This window comes from Gavialis gangeticus, unplaced genomic scaffold (assembly GCF_001723915.1).
Source record: "Gavialis gangeticus isolate Ggan-Ray unplaced genomic scaffold, GavGan_comp1, whole genome shotgun sequence".
In the NCBI taxonomy this organism is placed as follows: domain Eukaryota; kingdom Metazoa; phylum Chordata; order Crocodylia; family Gavialidae; genus Gavialis; species Gavialis gangeticus.
In genome coordinates, this window is record NW_017729011.1 from 24,895,956 (window position 1) to 24,915,221 (window position 19,266).

Consider the following 19,266-nt stretch of genomic DNA (forward strand, 5'->3'; position numbering starts at 1 on the left):
GTTTTTTTTTTTGTTTTGTTTTTTTTTTTAAATTAGAAATGGCAGATTTAAGCAATCATGTTTAAAAAAAAATTATATTTACAAAATAAGTGTTAGGAGTAATTAAGTAGATAAAGGTTTAGAGTAAATAATGAAGTGTGAGTCAAGGAATACAACAAAATGGCAATTTTTTTTAGTAATTCAAAAGTAAAACTAGGAATAAATGTATATTAAATGGGTGAAGGTTGCTGAAGAGATTCCAGTTTTAAAATATTTGAAAAGACTGGGTGCGACTGCCTGTTAAGTGGTACTGTACAAAGTTGAAAATAAAGCCAGGCTGAAAACATTGAAAATAGAAAAGAAGCAAGGTTAAATAGCAGGATATTAGATGAAGGCAATTTAATTTATAAATAAATAGGAGAGAAGTGAAGGTCAAGATGAGCAGTGAACTTTTAATAGAGGCTTTCGGAACTACTGTAATTAGGGTATTGGAGCTTGATATTAAACTTAAGGAAAAAACCCACTAATTGTAAATCTCACCAAGCTTCTCGCAAACTCATGATATTAAACCCAGAGTATCTGAATCTGGCATCTAAAATTCAGTTTAACCTTCTCTGTGGCACTAAATGCCCTTTGCAAAAGGCTGTCATCTTCTGTTTTGTTTGTTTGCCAGGTTCACTTGTGAGATGATGTGAATTATTTTTTCCCACGTATCCTTGTGTCTGTACTGATGCACAGTGAATATGGTAGACTTGTCTTTTACGGATGCTTTTGCTGGACAGTTAGGGAATGAAAAGTGATGGGTAATATATCTTTTCTTTGAGTCGTTACTGAAACACCTTCTTTATAGCATACATTCACTTTGTGTTCTCTCTCTCTCTCTCTCTCTCTCTCTCTCTCTCTCTCTCTCTCTCTGTTGGCAGCAATTGAACCACCCCAATATAATTAAGTATTTGGATTCTTTTATTGAAGACAATGAATTGAACATTGTTTTGGAACTGGCAGATGCAGGTGATCTCTCTCAGATGATTAAGGTAAGGATGTGTCAATTTTTGAGGCTGAATAGGTGCATCATATTATTGTGAAGGTTCAGTGGATGGATGCAGGCAGATCTCTACTGCATGCTGGGAGCCTGATTCCCTCTTGTTTACAATTTTGAACATGGGGAGCTATTTCATTAGTCAGTGAAGTCCTGTGGTGTAAAAATATTGGTGGTAGGGAATCTGTCCCTTCCTCCCCAAGTTAAAATGTGTGCATTTATATGATACAGTTCCCTGATTGCATAAGTATGTAGGGTGGTTGTTTAACTTGTTTTCAGTCGTCTCCCCGCTGAGTATCAATGCCAGTGCTTAATTCAACATGTGAAGAAAAGCAGCAGGAGAAGCATTTCTGAGATCACTCCCAAAATAAAACCAGTGCTCAGTTGAGACCCCCAGTTCAGTGTCTTTGCCCTTCGTGTACTGTTGCCTCCTGGGTGTGCGTGCATCTACCTTGCACAAGGTCACTTCAGCCAAGATTTCAAGAGGCACAAAACAAGAACTCTTCCTAACTGAAAGGAAAACAGAAAACAAGCCAAAAAATAAGTCCCCCTCATCCCTTGTTAGTAATAGTGACATGATCCAGGGAAGGATAGAAAAACTATCAAAAAGCATTGTGAATGAATAGTGTGGGGAATGAACTTCACTAGGGTTTCAAAGGTAGGTAATCAACATTGATTTGTTTTAATGCTTGTTTAAAAATGCGAGGAAGATCAAAATCTAATGGACACTTTTTTAAATGTGCCTTTTTAATGTGATCATTTCTTTATGGATTAAATAATGAAACTACTGCAGACAGGAAAAGGTGATATGGCAGACACCTGGTTTTATTTCAGAACCTGAGCCTAAGAATTGAGACACTTCTGGCTTTTATCCTTGTTGAAGCAACTTCAGGAGTTGGGAAGCAACCAAAAGTAATTATGATGCATTAAATGCATTTGCCATTCTGGATCCTTATTACAAATTCCTTCCCCTTCATTTTGTGAAACTTTTGAGCATGGAGGCAGTGCTATCCCTGGCTTTACCCCTGTCTGTAGAATTTGGCCCTGGGACAATTAGCACAAGCCTCAGCTGCCTGCAGAACAAAACACAAAGCTCCCTTATCTGACACAGCTTTCCTTCTCTGGCTCCTGCTGTACAAGCACAGGAAGAGATGGAAGGAGGAATAGGACTAAATGTGTTTGGTTTAAAAAAAACAAGCAAGTGGTGGGGGAAGAGATTCCTTTTTGTATCAAGCATTTTTTCTAAAGGTTTCCTACCAGGAAACTTGGTCCAGGACCTCATCCAGCTTTCACTGGACTAGAAAGCAGGGAATTCATGTTTTGCACCATTTGTACTTAGGCTTTTAGTTGGAGTATGAAAGCTAGCTCCAGACCTAGGGGTGACAGCACGCTCTCTTACTGCAGCCATCACTGGGGATTGTGGACTGAACTGGGTTTTAAGCCTCTCTCTTACTGCCACTTCATAAATTCAAAGTGCTCTGATTTTTCTGGAGCAACAGGTAGCCTATTAGCATGTGTGAAGTTTGTCCTGCTCTTAGTATCGCTCCTCATGTGCTTTCTGAGCGGATGGCTTGGAGCTGTCTTAGAATCTTTGGGTTCTTCTGATGGGCAGAATCTCCCGGCCTGCCTTGTCCTGCACCCCTCATTTCTCCTCCTCCCGCTCCTGCGGTGCAGTCCTCTGGTGCCCTGTGGGACCAGCACACAAATACATTTTGAACTTGCAGGAATTTCATTAGTCTTTCTCCTCCAGCAATAGCAGTTTTGCTTTTTTCTGCCCTGCTGTTAAAGTTGATTCCAGTTCCATGTATTTGCAAGATTCGTGCGTTTTTCCCCTTAATTTGTTTAAATTAGCTGCTTTCTTTTCCATCGTTTTTCTCTGCTTTTTTTCTTCTTGTTCTTCCAGTGTTTTGCATTTTCTTTCTCTGGCCTTCGTGAGCTGCCCCTTGTTTCCCTGTGTTTTATATAGTTGCTCTCCCCTCTGTCTTCTGTGCAGGGAGGTGAAGTTGCCCTCTCCCCTGGGAACATCGGGCTCTCACAAGACCCTTGGGAATCCGAATGCTTCACACTGTAGGTCTCTCCTCGACTGTTGAATTGCAAGAAACATTCATGTACCCTTTGGCTGGCCTTGCAAAACGTCTTAAAAATGTTCTGTCCCCAATCACAAAACCTGCCTGTTTGTCCTTTGCCTTGAGGATTAACCAAGAAAAAGAACAAACTGTCTGTCAAAAAATGTTGCTCAGTCCAGGAAGTGAGCTTATATAATTTTGCAAGGCTGGTTTACCCATCTGTGATTGATGGGCACATTTAATTATTGTCGGGTAACTACCCCTGTAGCCTGTCTGCTATACCGAAGACATTTCAGAAAGTGTATTGACTTTCCTTCACAACAGGGAGTTGGGATTGAGAAAATTTTCAAGTGCTTGCTCTTCTCTTATGTTGCTCTTAGGAATACATGTACTGTTGGAAACCAGCTTTAGTTAAGCTGTTATCACCTGCTCTTATATTTTCTTTGACATGTTAATCTTTAGACAGACATCCCCTGTGAGAACAGATGTGGTATATCAAGTTTGTTAGCACTCTCAACCTTCTCTCCATGTTTTACCTGGTTTTGCCATCATTATTCTGTAATTATCATAAATGAACATTTTGGAAAGTTCACCTCCTCCTTGTTGTTGCAGTTAAAATATCTTATTAACAGATTTGTTTTCTTTGCCAGCACAGCTAAGAGGCACCAGGCCAAAGGCTGTCAAACAAGTTACCCATTTAGCCCATGGTTGGTGGCTAAATTTACAGTACCAGTGAAAATCTCCTCTCTCTTTCTGAGAAGGAATTCCCTGAAGGGGCCAGGAGCTGGAAATAGACATTTGGGCTAGCCCTCAAAACCTTCTCTGCAGCCACTGCCCTTAGCCACAATCTGCTAGCACTGCGAAGAGTCACATAACTGTATCTGCCTCCCAGCTGACTTAATGGGTGAGAGTGACTCAAAAAGGTATATGTGGATGCTAACACCATTATGTCTCAAATGTGTCGTACATTCACGCTGCAGGCAGCTTCGTACAATGGCCTGCGTTAAAGAGACATTTGAGAGATTCATTCTTGAATGTGGTAGGGAGAGGAAAGAGGAGACTAGACCCTTGTGGGAGATGGCAGGGAAGGTCATTAATATATCTCCCTTGCATATGCCCTTAACATTGCCTTTCTTCCTGCGTACTGCATTGTACCTTTTCCCAGCAGACCCCAGAACACAGCCAGGTTTGTCAGAGGCTTTCCAGTACTTGTGTCTAAAGCCTGGGAGATAAAAAATGACCATCCTGAAAGGCAGGGCTGGCAGCAACCATCCTGCTGTGCAAATCTTGAACTGGAATCTGCTTTGCTTAAAAAAAAAAAAAAAAAGCTGTTTGTCTTCGTAGCCTCAGATTTCAACACCGCTGTCTGGTGACAATAAAACACAGGTTATTTTGCCATCTCAAGGTCCTGGCTTAATGTTTCCCAAGAATAATAAGTATGACTACTTGTCTTTCAGTATTAATTGTTTTACTTTGTAATGTCTCCACTTCCTGCTAATTATCCCTTTTACTCAAATGCTGGTGATATTAGTTTGAGAACTTGGACAAGACCATGAGGCAGCCAATCCTGAATCCTTTGTGGCCTTGTTTTTCTCCCCCCCCCCCAATCATTATGGATGAAACAAAGGCACGCTTTTTTTTTTTCTCAAAATACTAAAAACGGTGTATTTTAATTTGTGACAAAAATACTGGTTGAATTATAGTCATGAGAAAATTTAAAAAAATACAAACAAGAATAGAAAAAGCAAGCGAGACTCCATACGAATTATAGCATTGGTTGCTTTAGGGATCCTGCAATTTCCAGCCTGCACCATGACAGAATAGGTGAGGTTTTGTATCCATCTCCTTTGTCTCAATTCATTGGCGTCAAATGCCAGTCAGGAGCAAAACGCTAGAACCAGTTCAGCTTAATAATCCTATTAAGAAATTCTTGGTTGAAGAATACTGTTTCTCAGCCAGTGCCTGATGCTGAAACAAGAGGGACTGGGTTTTGTAGCACTTAAATAAAATCCAGATATTAGTGGATCAGGTTGTTTGGTTTGCCTCCCCTGTTAAGACGTATGTTCGAATCTTCAGCTTCAGGGAGGCGGCAGGAACAGCAATAACAACACTCTGAAGGTGTGAGAGTGATAAAAACAGGGACTGTCTTTGTCATGCCCCTGTCGCCTGCATTATTTATGAGGTATTATAAAGCTGATGTAACAGAGTGTTGCTGTATAACCCACTGGAGAATTTTGGCTTTCTGGTAAATGTCAGGCTAATCTTATTGGACATGACATTTAGAAAATTACCACTTGTGGTCTAGCATATCCTCTCTTAAATACTTTAATGAGAATTAAGCTAATATTATCGTGTAAATAACACTTTATCCATCACCCTCTGCAGTTCTGCTGCACTCCACGCTCGGCTTTAGGTTTGAATCTGTTGCAAGCTGTCAGATTTGCCTCTTGGTGAATTGCAGAGTCACCCCCTTTCACAGCTGATCTGGAAGATAAATTTTTGCCATTAGTTGAGTCAAACGAGACCCAGTAACAGTATTTCACATAAAATGTAAAATGTCACAACAGGCATCAGATGTGTGTATCAAGAGGGACAAGTACCAGATGTATGAAACAGTCCTCTTTCAACCAATTTTCTCCCTTATGCCTCTTCTCTCTCTCTTTCTCCCTCCCCCTACCCCACCAGTAAGAGCCTTAGAATGGAATAGTGCAAAACAAATGCAGTTTTCGATTGCCGTGCCATGAGGATGTGCAGCACTTCCCAGATAAATCAAACCACAAGCCCCTGGCCAGGGAAGAATGCCACTTATGTTATACCAAAAGTGGCAAGGGATGGCCATAAGCATTAAACAAGTGGAAGTCTACTGTGTGCATGTGTGTGTTTTACTGAACCTGCAGAGAACTGGCTTAGTACGTAGTGCGAGAACTAGGAAAGAAGGCCCATCTATCAAAAGAAAGGAGTTGGAGGCAGAGGAAGGGGGGGGGGGGCGGGGGGAGGTGGTTTCATGTGTTCAACAATATCTGGCCTTGATTTAGTTGTTTAAGTGGGATATACATCTAGTCCCCCAGAATAGTCACACACCTAGTATGGTGTGTTCCACACAAGTAGACAAAAGCTTTTTATAGCCAAGATATTGGGGGTGATCGTGATCTGGTTGTGGTCTGATAGTGCCCAGGGCACCAAGGGGTTGGAGTCCACTGTTCTTGGCAGTTTATAAGTGTGTAATACGGGAGTTTGTCTGACAGTGCTTATAATACACATTTCTTCTTCTGGACAAACTCTGAATTTGGTTTTCTTTGGAAACGGCTTTCCTAAGGGCTATGCCCATATCTGATGCATCTGGTCACAGAAGAATTGTAGATAATTCCATGACCACTTTTTAAAAAGGGTTACATTATTTTTTCTTAATGAACTGTACAGGAATAATGAACATCTACATGGGAGGTTTTTTTAAAATTAAAAAAACCCCAGTCGTTGTTACTTAAGGCAAAATACTTCAGACATTTGTTGTTTTGAGGCATTAAATATGTTTTGCAAGGTAATTAAGGAGATTAATGCTAATTATAATTGGTGTCCATTCAAAAATGTCAAACCTATTTAAGCATATTTTTCATAATGGTTGTTAATTAGTGAATTGCATTGAAGTTTACATACACGGGGAAGGAGTTAAATGCTAATCGGGAGACAAGTCATGCTGCTGTGGATCTAGAGGATGTGAGCAATCGGCTGTTGACTAACACGAGTCCTGGAGCGCGACAGAGATGCTGCTTCTTCACTGATATATTTTTTTATTTATTTCCTCCCACAGTATTTTAAAAAGCAGAAACGGTTAATCCCGGAAAGGACGGTGTGGAAATATTTTGTGCAGTTGTGCAGTGCTGTTGAACACATGCACTCCCGCAGGGTGATGCACAGAGGTAACATTAATTCCGTCTCTTTTCACTGAATAATAATATAATGTTCCAATTAGTAAGCGCCTACATTCAAAAACAATTATGCTGATGTTCAGCCAATGCATGTTGAGAGAGAGAGACTGGTGTTTGCAAGATGGATTTCTCCCCGTGTCTTTTGCTTCATTGTTAAAGGATTCAGTCCGAAGTGAGCGTGGCATTATGAAGATGAGCTGTTTTGTATTCCAGACACTGATATTAAGTAGAAGTGCCAAACTTGCCATTAGAAAAGTATCAGAAGTAAAATGCTGAGACCAGTGGATGCAGTGAACTCTAAGAAATAATCTTCATTGTATTAACTGTGACCGTGGAGAGTTTAGGGGAGTTTTGTCTTGCAGGCTTTTCTGAAATACTGATATAAAAATGTTCCAGGCTCTCCCCCTCTCCTTTCCTCTTTTTAACCCCATTCTAAAATTGTCATTAATTACTTCTATAGCACTTGTTTTAAACCTTCTCCTCACTTCAGGCTCTATCCAAAAATTAGCATTGCTGCTTCCAGTAGAAATGAAATGTTTCCTGAAGGACTTGCCCCAGGAAGTGCAGTGCCCCGCAAAGGCACTAATACCAGTCTCTGCTGCTCATTAATTCTTTCCCTTTGAGTGGCAAATGCCTGACAAGATTCACCAGCAAAGACAGAGGCAGCGTTTGCTCCTACATAGGAGTCTCCTCCCACAGCCTTCCACTTATGCCTAATTTAAGTCTACAATTGGCAGCTCAGACCTGGAGTGTAGCGTCTTTAGTCAGCTATAGTTCAGGGAGGAAGAGGGCTCACGAGGATGATCTAGCGTGCACGGCATAATTTGGAGTTCGGTGAAGACTAGCTGGGCTCCAGTTGCTCGTCTAGTCCAATACAGGTCAAAACCTTGTGTGTGGAGCTTTTGGTGGTGGAATGAGTGACTGGTCAAGCTGGTGCATTTGGCAGAAGGAGTGCCTGGCCTTGTGAGGTCAGCTGTGTGCGCTGCTGGCTGGGGTACCTACCACATGCCTAAGTTTTTTAGTTGCCTTACATCACAGCCCATGAGAGAGAGTCCCACCTACTCCTCTTGCCTGTGGATCAGGGTGTGCTTCGATATCTAAGAACAGAGGTGTCAGGAGCCCCCATCACTTTAGAATGGGAGATCCCACACTTGAACACTGGGCTCTTCTCCTTTATTTTAGACTTACTAAATTTAGCCTTTGCTAGCAGGCATTTGGTTATAACCACAGGTTCTGTTAGCAAGCAGCTTCAGCCCATGGCAGTGCATCTTCAATGCGAGTGGCACACAAGATTTGTGTTAAACATGTATAGTGACTCTGAGGAACTGCTGTTCAGGCAACAGATTGTTAAGGAAAGGGAAGGAATGGGAGAATGAACTGCGTAGGAGCCCAGCCTTGTGAAATACTCTCCCCAGAATGTCCCCAAACATACTGAAAATAATCTGGCTCGTTCTTTATGAAGGACAGCCCCAGTGTGCTGGCCCTCACAGCTATTTAAGAGAGAACTCAGCAGAGACAGTAGAGTCCACGTCTGCTGATGGCCAGACGATGCCTTCAACTCAGCAGATCCCAGTAGCATTCTCCTTTGCAAATATGCATGTTAAATGTCCTCCAGAATATTGAACTTCTCTAGAAAGTGCTTTCCCATTCACAAAAAAATGAAGTGGTTAGGGAACAGAAGATTCAGCTTTGATCTGAAGGGAAAGTCAAGTATAATAGTTCTCCCTGTGAACGTGGCATTTCCAAAGGGAAGGTGGACTTAAATATTTCTTTGATTTCCATGAGTGAAAGAGGTTACCTCTTCTTGTTATGCTGTTTCCCTACAACTTTTCCCTCGCTGGTATTTCTAATGCGCTGAGGAGTATACTCAGGTTTTTTATGTAACTTGAAGTCTTGGAAGAATCAGCCCATCAAAGCTGCGAGGAAACATAGTTCTGATTTGAGTGTCTCTCTTGTGCAGAGGAGGCTCCAGGCTATGTTTCTGTTGCAGTATTAGAACCAGATAACCTTTTGTGGCTTTGACCTTCTCCTTTTCCCTTCTTGCAGACATAAAACCAGCCAATGTGTTTATAACAGCCACAGGTGTGGTGAAGCTGGGAGATCTCGGATTAGGCCGCTTTTTTAGTTCTAAAACCACTGCAGCACATTCCTTAGGTAAGACAGCATTTACAGACCTTAACAGTCCTTGCACAATATATTATGACGTTCAAATAGCAGCATCTACCGTCTTCATACAACAACAAGGTTGGTTCAGCGAGCATTGCTGCTGTGTTGTCTATGATGTGTGTTTTCGGTGCTGTTGATATATGCTGAGTTCCTTCATGCAACTTTTAAATAGGTCTCTTTTTGTTAATTAAACTTCACTTGACACACTTATATTCTGAAAAATTGTGCCGAAAAATGTACTGGAAAATTATATTCTGAAAAATGGTAAGCATAGTGTCTTTACAGTAAACTGCCTGGGCGGTTGTTTGCACTTTCCTCTACCTAGGTAACACAGTGAGGTGCCTGTATTGTGTCTAGGGGATCCGGAAACAAAAATAAGAACCAAAAAAATTATCCTCTCTGCTTCCCTAACCTGGTTCTCATGCTGATACCGCCAGTTGCAGCACCAGCTTCTTTTGCTGATGTCGACCAGGTAGCTGCCTGTGAGTTGAGCTTGTAGCTCCTGTGTGAGAACAGGAAACCCTTGCCCTTTACTTCTTTCAAGCAGGAACTTTTTCCAGTGGCCACATGAGTGCTTAAAGTACCATACAACTCCAAGGCCTGAGCTGAGTTTCAAGTGAAGATTTGTGTTTTCTAAATACATAAGAAAGTTGACAGTATTTTGGTGTCAAGGTGATATAATGTTTTCATAATGGGCTGGGGAAGTTAGCCCCATGCGACTGAAGTATTCCATACCGTTATTCTCCATCTGCCGATAGTAGCCCCCCACCCCCGGGTGGTGACGGCTGTCTTTCATAACGCTCGCATGTCTGCAAAAGTACCGGTGACCTTCCTGTCTTCAGAAGGAAGGATGCCACCATAAACCTGGTCACCAGCAAACCTGCAGTCTCTAAAGCATACAGCACAGAACTTCAGAGGGAAAAATACCTATCGGCTGGACAGGTTTTAACAGCACTGAGACAGGGTAATGCTCAGGCAGAGATGGAGAAGAACCAAATGGAAAGCTGCAGGGTGTCACTTGGCAAATCTTTTACGTCTGTCCCAAGGAATAAATAGGCACTCTGGCTCCCGGGCTGTCAACTGGGCATTTCTCATCAGCCTCCAGTTCACTTCATGGGCAAGGGCTGAGCCTTAAGAAGCCTCTGCAGGATCTGCCTCTCATATGGTTGTGTTGCAGGAGGGATACACCCATACCTTACACACTAAAACTCCTGGTTTTGGGACACAACACTGTTAGTGCCTGCGTATCTGCTGTAGTTTCCACTTGTGATCAGAAGAGGCCAGCTACTTGCCATATGTGAAGTCACATGCTTTTTGCCCCACAGAACCTACAGTGCTGAATAATCAGATATCCGGAAAGGATGTGGAATCAATATGGAGCTAATTCTCTGGCAGATTGTTTTGTTGGCTTTCCAAAGACGTATATTTGCAGTCTCTGTGGCAACATTGCTCCTTATCCCAGTTAGGTAACTTAGGGAGCAGCACTGGCTTCCATGAGGAGGGAGGATTAATTGTCTTTTCCTTCCATTGGCAGTGGTTCACTGTGTTCGTAGTCATAATGGGGAAGATAGAGGGGACCTTTTACTGCATTATCGAGGCTCCAGGGATCTGGCTTGCCTGACAAATAGGTAGTGCTCTATGGACAATATACTGGTATTGATTCAGCTAAAGGTTTGGCTAAATTGGACATTGATAGGACTGCAGGGTTCATGTTCTTTGGCAGTAGTCAGGATTGTAGCCAAAATCGTGTTCAGAAATGTCTGGAGGAGCAGCGTGGGAGGGTTCAGACTCCCAAAGACCCTGCAGGGGAGACTTCAATTAAGTCATTCCTTGCTACAGAGGAACAGCAGTTTGGGGTGCCACCTTCTCACTGGCAAGGAGCAGACAAGAGGGGTGGCACACTTAGAGCTCAGCAGCCAGGTCAGTGGAAAGCTGGAGCTACCAATGGAGCTGTGCTCATTCGCACCTCTCTTCCTCTTGAAAACTTGGGCCAAAGCATTGCACAAGCCCTTGCTGCCCAGCAGTGCTTCCTGCTTCTGAGAGTTGCATTACTTCACTGGAGAGCACTCCAAACCTCTCCTTTCCACTTCACCCCTGCAGCACACCGATTCTTGAGGATCCTCCCTCAGCAGGGTTCTTTCAGACATCTTTCTAATGACCTGATTTAACATGTAATTAAGCGTTTGCTGCAACAGCATGAAAACCAAGCCCAAAACAATCAGGGGTGACAGAGACAAAGGCTAAGACTAAATCCATCTCTCACATCCCTTGTTAACAGACCCGGTATTAGGATAAAGCTTACGTGCTGTGGTTCATGGATAGATGCCTGACCCATGTATGCCTACCTTACTCGACAGCACGCACCTATTTATTACTGTCAGAGATCCATGGGCGGTACTCATTCTAAGGGGAAAATTGCCTGCCTCAAGCAGCTCGCTGCACAAGTTGGGCAACACGCATCCAGCATGCAGTACATTCAAAAGCTAGAAAGCAAAGTCCTACAGTAATGCAGATGCCTTTTGTTTTGTAATGTTGCACATTTCACCTAGTAGTCCACCATGGAAAAGATAAGTGGGAGAGTTGTTTAGTACGGTCATGGCATTTTACTGCTTTTAAGGCTGCCAAAAGAGTGCAGGGCTGCACAGTACAGCTGTCACGTTGTTCTTTGAAGGGTTTTTTGGCAACTTTATTTGTAACCGTATTGGAGAGTGCTGAGGCATGGGCAGAGGTTATGCCCATTTCAGTGCTAGGTGGGTAAAGCATCAGCTATTTGTGTTGTCTTTGCGTTGAGAGGCCACTGGAAATTCAAAGTGGTGCATCATATCAGAAAAATAGCCTATGCACTAAAATACAAATCGTTGCATGGATACCACGTTAACAGTTAATACATAGCAGTCACACCAACACCTTATCACACATGATGCTGGTTTGTAAGGGTGATATCTTCATGGTATCCAGTGTAGAAAATTAATTATCCATGTTATTACAAAGATATTAGCAATTAAAGTATTACATATGCAGATGTGAAGTTTTGCAAAATAAACTGTAATCGAGTTATTCATAGTTTTACAGTAATTCGGGGTCAGAAGGGACCTGAACAGATCATCTAGTCTGACCCCCCCGTCACTGGTAGAAGTACACGCTGAGATCACACAACCCCAGACAGGTGTTCGTCCAACCTCTTTTTGAATTTACCCAAGGTAGGAGTGAGGACTACTTCCCTAGGAAGTTGGTTCCAGGTGCTAGCCCTATCCTATCCCCTATCTTGGGGATAGTACTGCGAGGCCTCAGGTCTGCGCAGATGTAGTTAAGGATCTATGTTATGAAAAGTAACCCTGTTAACAATTAGACAATAGAAGATAGTGGGAATCTTCAAAATCCATAAGACGTGTGCATTTGCTGTCGTTGTGCAGCACACATTCTTCAACCCTCGTAGTTGCACATTTTTAATTATTCCCCTCTCCCCAGCTCAGGGGTAGCATGTTTCAGACATTGTTTTGTATGTTAGGAAGGTGTGTTATTCTCCGTGATGACTTAAATAAGCGGTGTGTGCCTGTCTTCATATTAAGGGGCTGTGTATAAAATCAGATTTCTTCATGTAAACTTTGTGGCTGTGAATTATTCATAAAGACCTCGACGGCTATATGGTTTGCATCATACAGGATATAAGATTTATTAATTTGTGAGACCATGAAGTGTTTGTTATTCCAGATCAGAGCATGTTTTTTTTAACCCTGTCAGCTCTTCCTACGTAGGAATTTGTGATCACCAAAGAGAGGTGGCCTCGTTTCCTTTCACTAATGGGACTGGATTAACATGTTGCAAATGTAGTCTTATCTTCCTCTCATTTAATTAAGGGCAAGTAGCTCCCAGTTCCTTTACCTTTTGTTCCCATGGTCAGATTCTGCCCAGACGCGGTGCTTTTGCCCTCTCTTTATCTCTCTTGGCGCAGGTCTCTCTCATTTGGCAACAATCAAGCTTAAGTTGCTGCTACTTCATGTTCTGAATGGACATTTATTTGTTAATATTGTCACATGCAGCAACAGGGTTTTTAAGCATACAAAAGCCAGAGAAAGCACATGCTCTTTGTTGTAAAAATATATAAAAAGAAAGTGAGGCTCTTCCAGAAATGACCTTGGTAAAATATGAGGAGATGGCTATTTTACTGTCAGGCTTTCAGACTAGGATGTTTGTACTATGCTAAAAAGTCCCCATCAAAGCAAGTTAAAATCACATCATCAGGAATGAGCAAAAATATGATTGTGTCCAATAACATGATTTTATCTAGTTTGACTGCTGCACTTATTATATTAATAAGAATAAATTGGGGCTTGGAAGCTGGCCGTACATGTAAACTGAGCTTGTGACCTTTTATCAGAGTTCGTTTCTCTTAATTGAGAGAGCGCACGTAGTAAGAGTTGTACCTCCTCCCTACACACCCTGCCTTCCTCCAAATCAATGGGATCCTGAAAGCAAAATGAAAATCTCATTTAAAAAGCTAAAGCAGTCCAAGTTTCTGGGGGGTGGGGAAGTGCTGTTTAGAGGGATGCCTGGAGCCAAATACAAGGCACCCTTTTATATTTAGAAAATACGTTGATTATAAAACAATGTAAGCTAATAGCTATTTTTTGTCGTTTGTCAGATTTACGGTTTTGTAGCAGAAGGAAACAGGCTGTGGTCCACAGAGGGTTTGTTAATTTTGGACCTGTATGTTTTTAGCAAGTGTGAATTTTATATAAAACATTTCCAATGCAGGCCTAGCCAGTGATACTGGATACTTTCTGCAGCCATGTTGCCCTAGCAACCACCCCGAACTATAATTTCTAAGGCTGCTGACCCATGAATCGAACACAGGGCTTATGCAAATATATTCATCTAATTTTTTTCTTTCTTTGTATTTGCTAACATCAGACTGGCATAAAAGGGCATTAGGCAGTACCACAACCCGTCTGACAGGTGTACTATCTGGCTGTGGCAGCGCAGCCGCTTCAGTGTCAGAAATGGAAGCCATAATTAGAGCAAGGAACAGAATGAACGTCAAACGAATTACCAGGCAGCAGATCATATTTGTCAGGAAGGATTGCATACATAACAATTAAGTGACAGTACACGCCGGGGTAATGAAAGAAAAATGAAAGATTTGCCCATACACAGCTCACAAGATACAAGTGAGTGTCTTGCTTGGAGCAACAGCAGGCTGCGCAACAAATTATGTGGCTGGGTTTTGAGGCTCTCGTTATACCACAACAGTCTGCATTCATAAAACAAGAGAAAGTGAGGCCCACTTAAATACATACCTGATAGACAGGCAGGCTGGCAAGAGGAATAAACTCAGATGTAGGATGGTTGCCACTAGCCATTATTGTGGTAAAATGGAAAAAAAAACCCCAACCCAGATCAGTAAGGAAGGAAAAAAATGGCTGGGTAAAGGGTAAACCCTGCAACTAACATGGTCCAATTGCCTCTCCCTGCTTGGTGAGAAGAAGGACCTGTGCGCACGTGCGGAGTAGCACACATCCTGCTGCCACCACTGTACACACCTGCTGAGACCTGGGAGATGCCCTGCTCCTGAGCGCAGCTTCTGCGTGGGGAGCGCTCCCGCAGAAAGTCCCGTAGTCTCATGCAGAGCAAGAGAGCGGGATAGTGCGCGTGTTTTACTTGCAGCCCTCACTGGCCCCTGGCAGCCTCTCCCCAGTTGAGGAAATGGCTCCTGTCCTGGATGCCCCCAGGGTTTTAGTTGGATCTGTTTTGCATGTCACTAAAACTTCTGTGACTAGAAACAAGCACGCTCGGGCTTCCGATGAATGTCCTTTTTCCGAATTGAATTGTTTCTAGAAATCCTTGGAGAAGACATCGCTTTACCCACTTTTATGGAAAGCAGAACCCCCCCACACTTCCTTTGCAGATGACATTTGAGGCATTTGCTGCATTTAAAACCTTTCCAGTTGCACTTCAAGAGCAAATAGCCAAGCTACATGGCACCTGTTTTGACTCCCCATTTCACTGCCAGGGACAAGCAGGTAATGAGTTTAACCAGAGCTCCCCGTTCAGTACCAAGTAGAGTATTCTGTAGTGTATCACGGGGGTTTATGTTGTTTCCCACCCACAGGTCATGGCAGCCTCTAAGTTAGAGTGGCTTTCTTCCAGGAAGTAACAGGACTGGAAGTTTCTGTTTTCTTGTCCTAGCTATTCCATATGTTGCTCTTTAAATAATAATAATAAAAAAATCCTTTGTAAAGAGCATGTTTTACATTGCATCATTCATCTTGCAAACTTCTCCATGAGATGAGTAACCAGAGAAATTGTCAGTTCACGACATTCTCAGGTACTCCATAGAAGAGGATTTTAAACTGCTAAGTCATGCCGTGAGACCCACTTAGCTCAGTTAAAACATTGTAAACAGCAGAACAGGCTGAAATGCTGACTAATCTTTATAAAATCTGAACGCTATGTGAGGTCGCTGTGGCTCCTCCTTACATGCACCAAATTGTTCACTTGGAGCAGTAGTAATTGGCTTAGAGAACGTCCATTAACACATAAAATGGATGGCTTGCTTCTAAGACTGATTGCTGGAGGCTTGTTTATTAAGGAGACTCTTATGCCTGAGTCATAATCCCCAAAGCTGCAAGTTTGGACGGTGTCGTCAGTAAAAATAAGCCTTGGTGGGGGTAGGTTTTCCTTTCCGTGGGGATCTCTCAGTCCCGCCAGGCCTGTCCCCACGGAGAGCAGGATACACTTTGGCCACCCCGCGCGTCCCTGCCACTTCTGCTTTCCAAGCAGGCACGCAGCAGGCCTCCCATCTTGCTTGGAGAAGCACTTGTATGCAAACACTGCACCGGCCTGCCATCCCGCGCAGGACTGGGAACACTTTTGCAGTTGCATCGATGACAAAGCAGTAGCTGCTGCGGGGGGGGACCTGTGCTCTTCTAACTGCCCACCATCTCGACGGTGTGAGACTACTTACGCTGGTGCCTGCTGTATGCAGACTTCCGGTCCAAGGATTGCTGTCTCATTTCTCCTTGTGGCTAATAGATATCATTCTGGTCCCTATTAGTAAAAGACAAAGAGTTTTGAAGCTAGATGCTGTGTCTGTAATGCAATACTACACTTGTGGAATCATGACTTCTTCCGATATTCATTTCTTTTCTTATTTGCATGTAATCTTCAGGCTACAGGAACAAGTAGAAACCAGCCAAACCCTTCTGCCACAAGCCATTAGTCTGGGTACTTCAGGCTCAGACTTGAAAGACTCTAGAGTAAATTTTAATGCTTTGACCTATGTTCACCTTTATCTTGCATTTAAGAGCCTGCATAACCCCTGCTAGCAAGCCAGCACGCTTGTCTTGTCTCAGGAGCACTGGCAATCCTACAGCAGTTCTGCAACTAGTAAGAGACTAAAACGAGTGCAGCCTAGTGCGAGACCCCATTTCCTTTTGCCTTGACTGTCTTAAACTTTTGGGGGGATTTTTTTTCTTGTAACAGGAGCCGATTCACATCCCATCTCCATTATTGCATGTTTCATTATCACTCTCCAGACTTATCCTGGATGCTTGCAAATAGGAGGAAATTGCTGTATTTTCTTAAGGTATAAATACATTACTGCGGGGGGGGGGGGGGTTATATATGTGTGTGTGTATGTATGTATGTATCTGAAGTACTTCCAGCAGGAAGAATGAGATTCTCTTAAGTAAAGGTGCATCTCTTTCCAAAGACGTATTAAGTGTTTAAAACCTTTTAATAATGCTGTAAACTCTCCTGAATGACAACCTGCCAGCTGCTTGTGAGAGATGACTAAGCTGCAAGTTGCAGGAGCCCATTTCCTTGCCGAATTTTATGCTTCCTCTGTCTTATTTCTGCACAGTGGATGCACCAGCTCTGCTGCTTACAGTAACACGTCCTGCTTATTAATATAAAGATAATAGTCCTGAGTATTTTAATTATTGGTTTCTGAAAATCAGCTAGACACGGACGACAACTTGGAGCTTCCTGAGCTGAGTTCTTTGCCGTTCTCCTATGTAATGAACATGTTTCAAAAACCACAAGTATTTCAAAACACTGCAAAGTTTGTTTTGACAGGAGAGGAACATCTCTGGGATGAAGGAATGCTTTAATCAGCATTACCCCTTTGAGGCCCATGTTGTGCTCTGATATTTCTTGGTTTGAAACTGGGAATACTCTGCAAAGATACAATAAAGGTCAGAATTCGTTAGGTTCTTTCATATTCAGAACTCTGTTCCCTGCTGTGAGAGAGAAAAGTGATAGATTCAGAAACTCTGTTCAGCTCAGTATTAAAGATTAGCTGGAAGGTGCTGTCGAACGGGAGACAAGAGGAGCTTTCCCCATCAAATCGTCTTTTATTTTATATCACAGACAATTGTGAGGCTGGGGTTTGATTGACCAATTTCAAGCAGATACTTTATTTTACGGCATTTCTAAAAACCACATAAGCCTTCTGTAATATTTTGAAACCCTCTGCACTAACTTCAGTCTAATGATGATCTGCCTGAAGGCAACAGGAGGGCTTTGTGCGAGAACACAGCTACAGGAGAGCTTCCACTACCTTAGTTTTAAACTCAGTGAGTGAGAAAGGACTGCATAGAGAGAGCGCGAGACCTGAAAGTGTGAATTAGATTTGTCCTTGGCTCCATTCATGGGGAGGCAGTTGCGAGTCTCGGTGAACTCTGATCCCTGAATAGACTGTATTTGCTCAGGAAGGAACTTGGATAGAAGCCAGCGTCGGAAAAATTAAAACATAAAAAATCTATATTAAAAAACAACAAGCAACTATTGTTTTAATTAATGTGTTGATAGAACAAATTCCTAGTTCTGCTTCACAGCGCTTTATGACAAGGCATGCACGTTGCCATCCCATTTTAATGCCAGGGAAACTGGGGCACAAAAACAACATACTTGTCCCATGACATTTCAGCGGCACATTTAGGTATACACCTGAAGCATCGCCACTCCACGTGACACTTGTCCAGAGGCTCCCTTTTTGATTCGGACCACATTAAGAGGAATCAAATTGTGAATCTTCACCCTAGCCTGGCTGTCTGGATCTACTCTCAGTGGGGAAAGAAGATGAGCTGGCTGCTTATAAACTGACTGCTGAGTCTCCCCTTTTGCTCAGACACTGGGACTAATCCAGGTATGATCTGGTGTAGAGCAAATGCAGTGGCCAGGGGGTAGGAACAAGCGCTGGTCTGCTCTCTCCAACTGTACACTGCTGAAAAGGAGTGTGGAGACTTTCAGAAGTAGCACGGGAAGATACTTCCTTTGTCACAATCCTCTGTATGATTCTGTGACCTTTATAACTTTGGCAGCAATACTCCACCAGCTGGTGATTAATATTGAATCTGAACAATATTTTGTATTTTGCAGGGCAAATGCCAAAGAAAGTTTCTGATTAATAGTCTCCGATTAGACTGTTCTTGTCAAATTGACAAATGTAATGCATTGGTGAGCTGTGGCTGATTAAATTGGAAGTCTTGTGCAGTTTTCTAGAAGATGCTCATTACAGGAGATTCCCACATAATGTTGGACAGGCCGCAAAGCGAATTGGGCTTGTCAGTCTTTTATCATGACACTTATTTAAAAATTAATGTATCCTTTTTGAAACGCAGAGACCTGCTTGTTCATACATTTGCCGACAACACTGCAGTAATGATAGGTAAATGTGCAAGGTAGACTTGATAGAATCAGCTCAGGCGTGGGCTGCTCCACAAACCCATTTAATATAATGGAACAGCCTAATGCACAAAAATCAAATAAGGAATATGACGCACTCATCCGTATCACAAACCCTGTCATTCTGCTTTGATCGAAGGTCATTTTCAGGCATTATTTGAAACGACAATTCTAAATTGAAGAAAGCCTTACAAAGCAGACCCACGCTAACACGGGAAGCAAGGCCTCAACTTTCAAACCCACGCATTGTTATTTGCCGTGAGCTTGTCACGCAGTGACCCGGAACAACTGATCTCAAGAACGCTTACGGCTGCAGGCTGCCACTGGCGCCTGAGCAGCGACACCAAGTCTTATGGGAACAAGGGCCTAAGCGCTGCCTGTGTGTATTCCTGCCAGCTCTGTT

General features: G+C 42.7%; 1 protein-coding gene across 4 annotated transcripts in view; it reads left to right on the forward strand.

Annotated features, from left to right (window-relative positions):
• NEK6 (NIMA related kinase 6) overlaps positions 1-19,266 on the forward strand; it is a 105,551-nt gene that overhangs the window by 52,560 nt on the left and 33,725 nt on the right. For all 4 annotated transcript variants that reach the window (XM_019510885.1, XM_019510886.1, XM_019510888.1 and 1 more), the window contains 3 exons: positions 903-1,013; positions 6,893-7,001; positions 9,057-9,164. In XM_019510885.1, the coding sequence (XP_019366430.1) occupies positions 903-1,013; positions 6,893-7,001; positions 9,057-9,164 (328 nt within the window). The remainder of the gene's footprint in view (positions 1-902; positions 1,014-6,892; positions 7,002-9,056; positions 9,165-19,266) is intronic.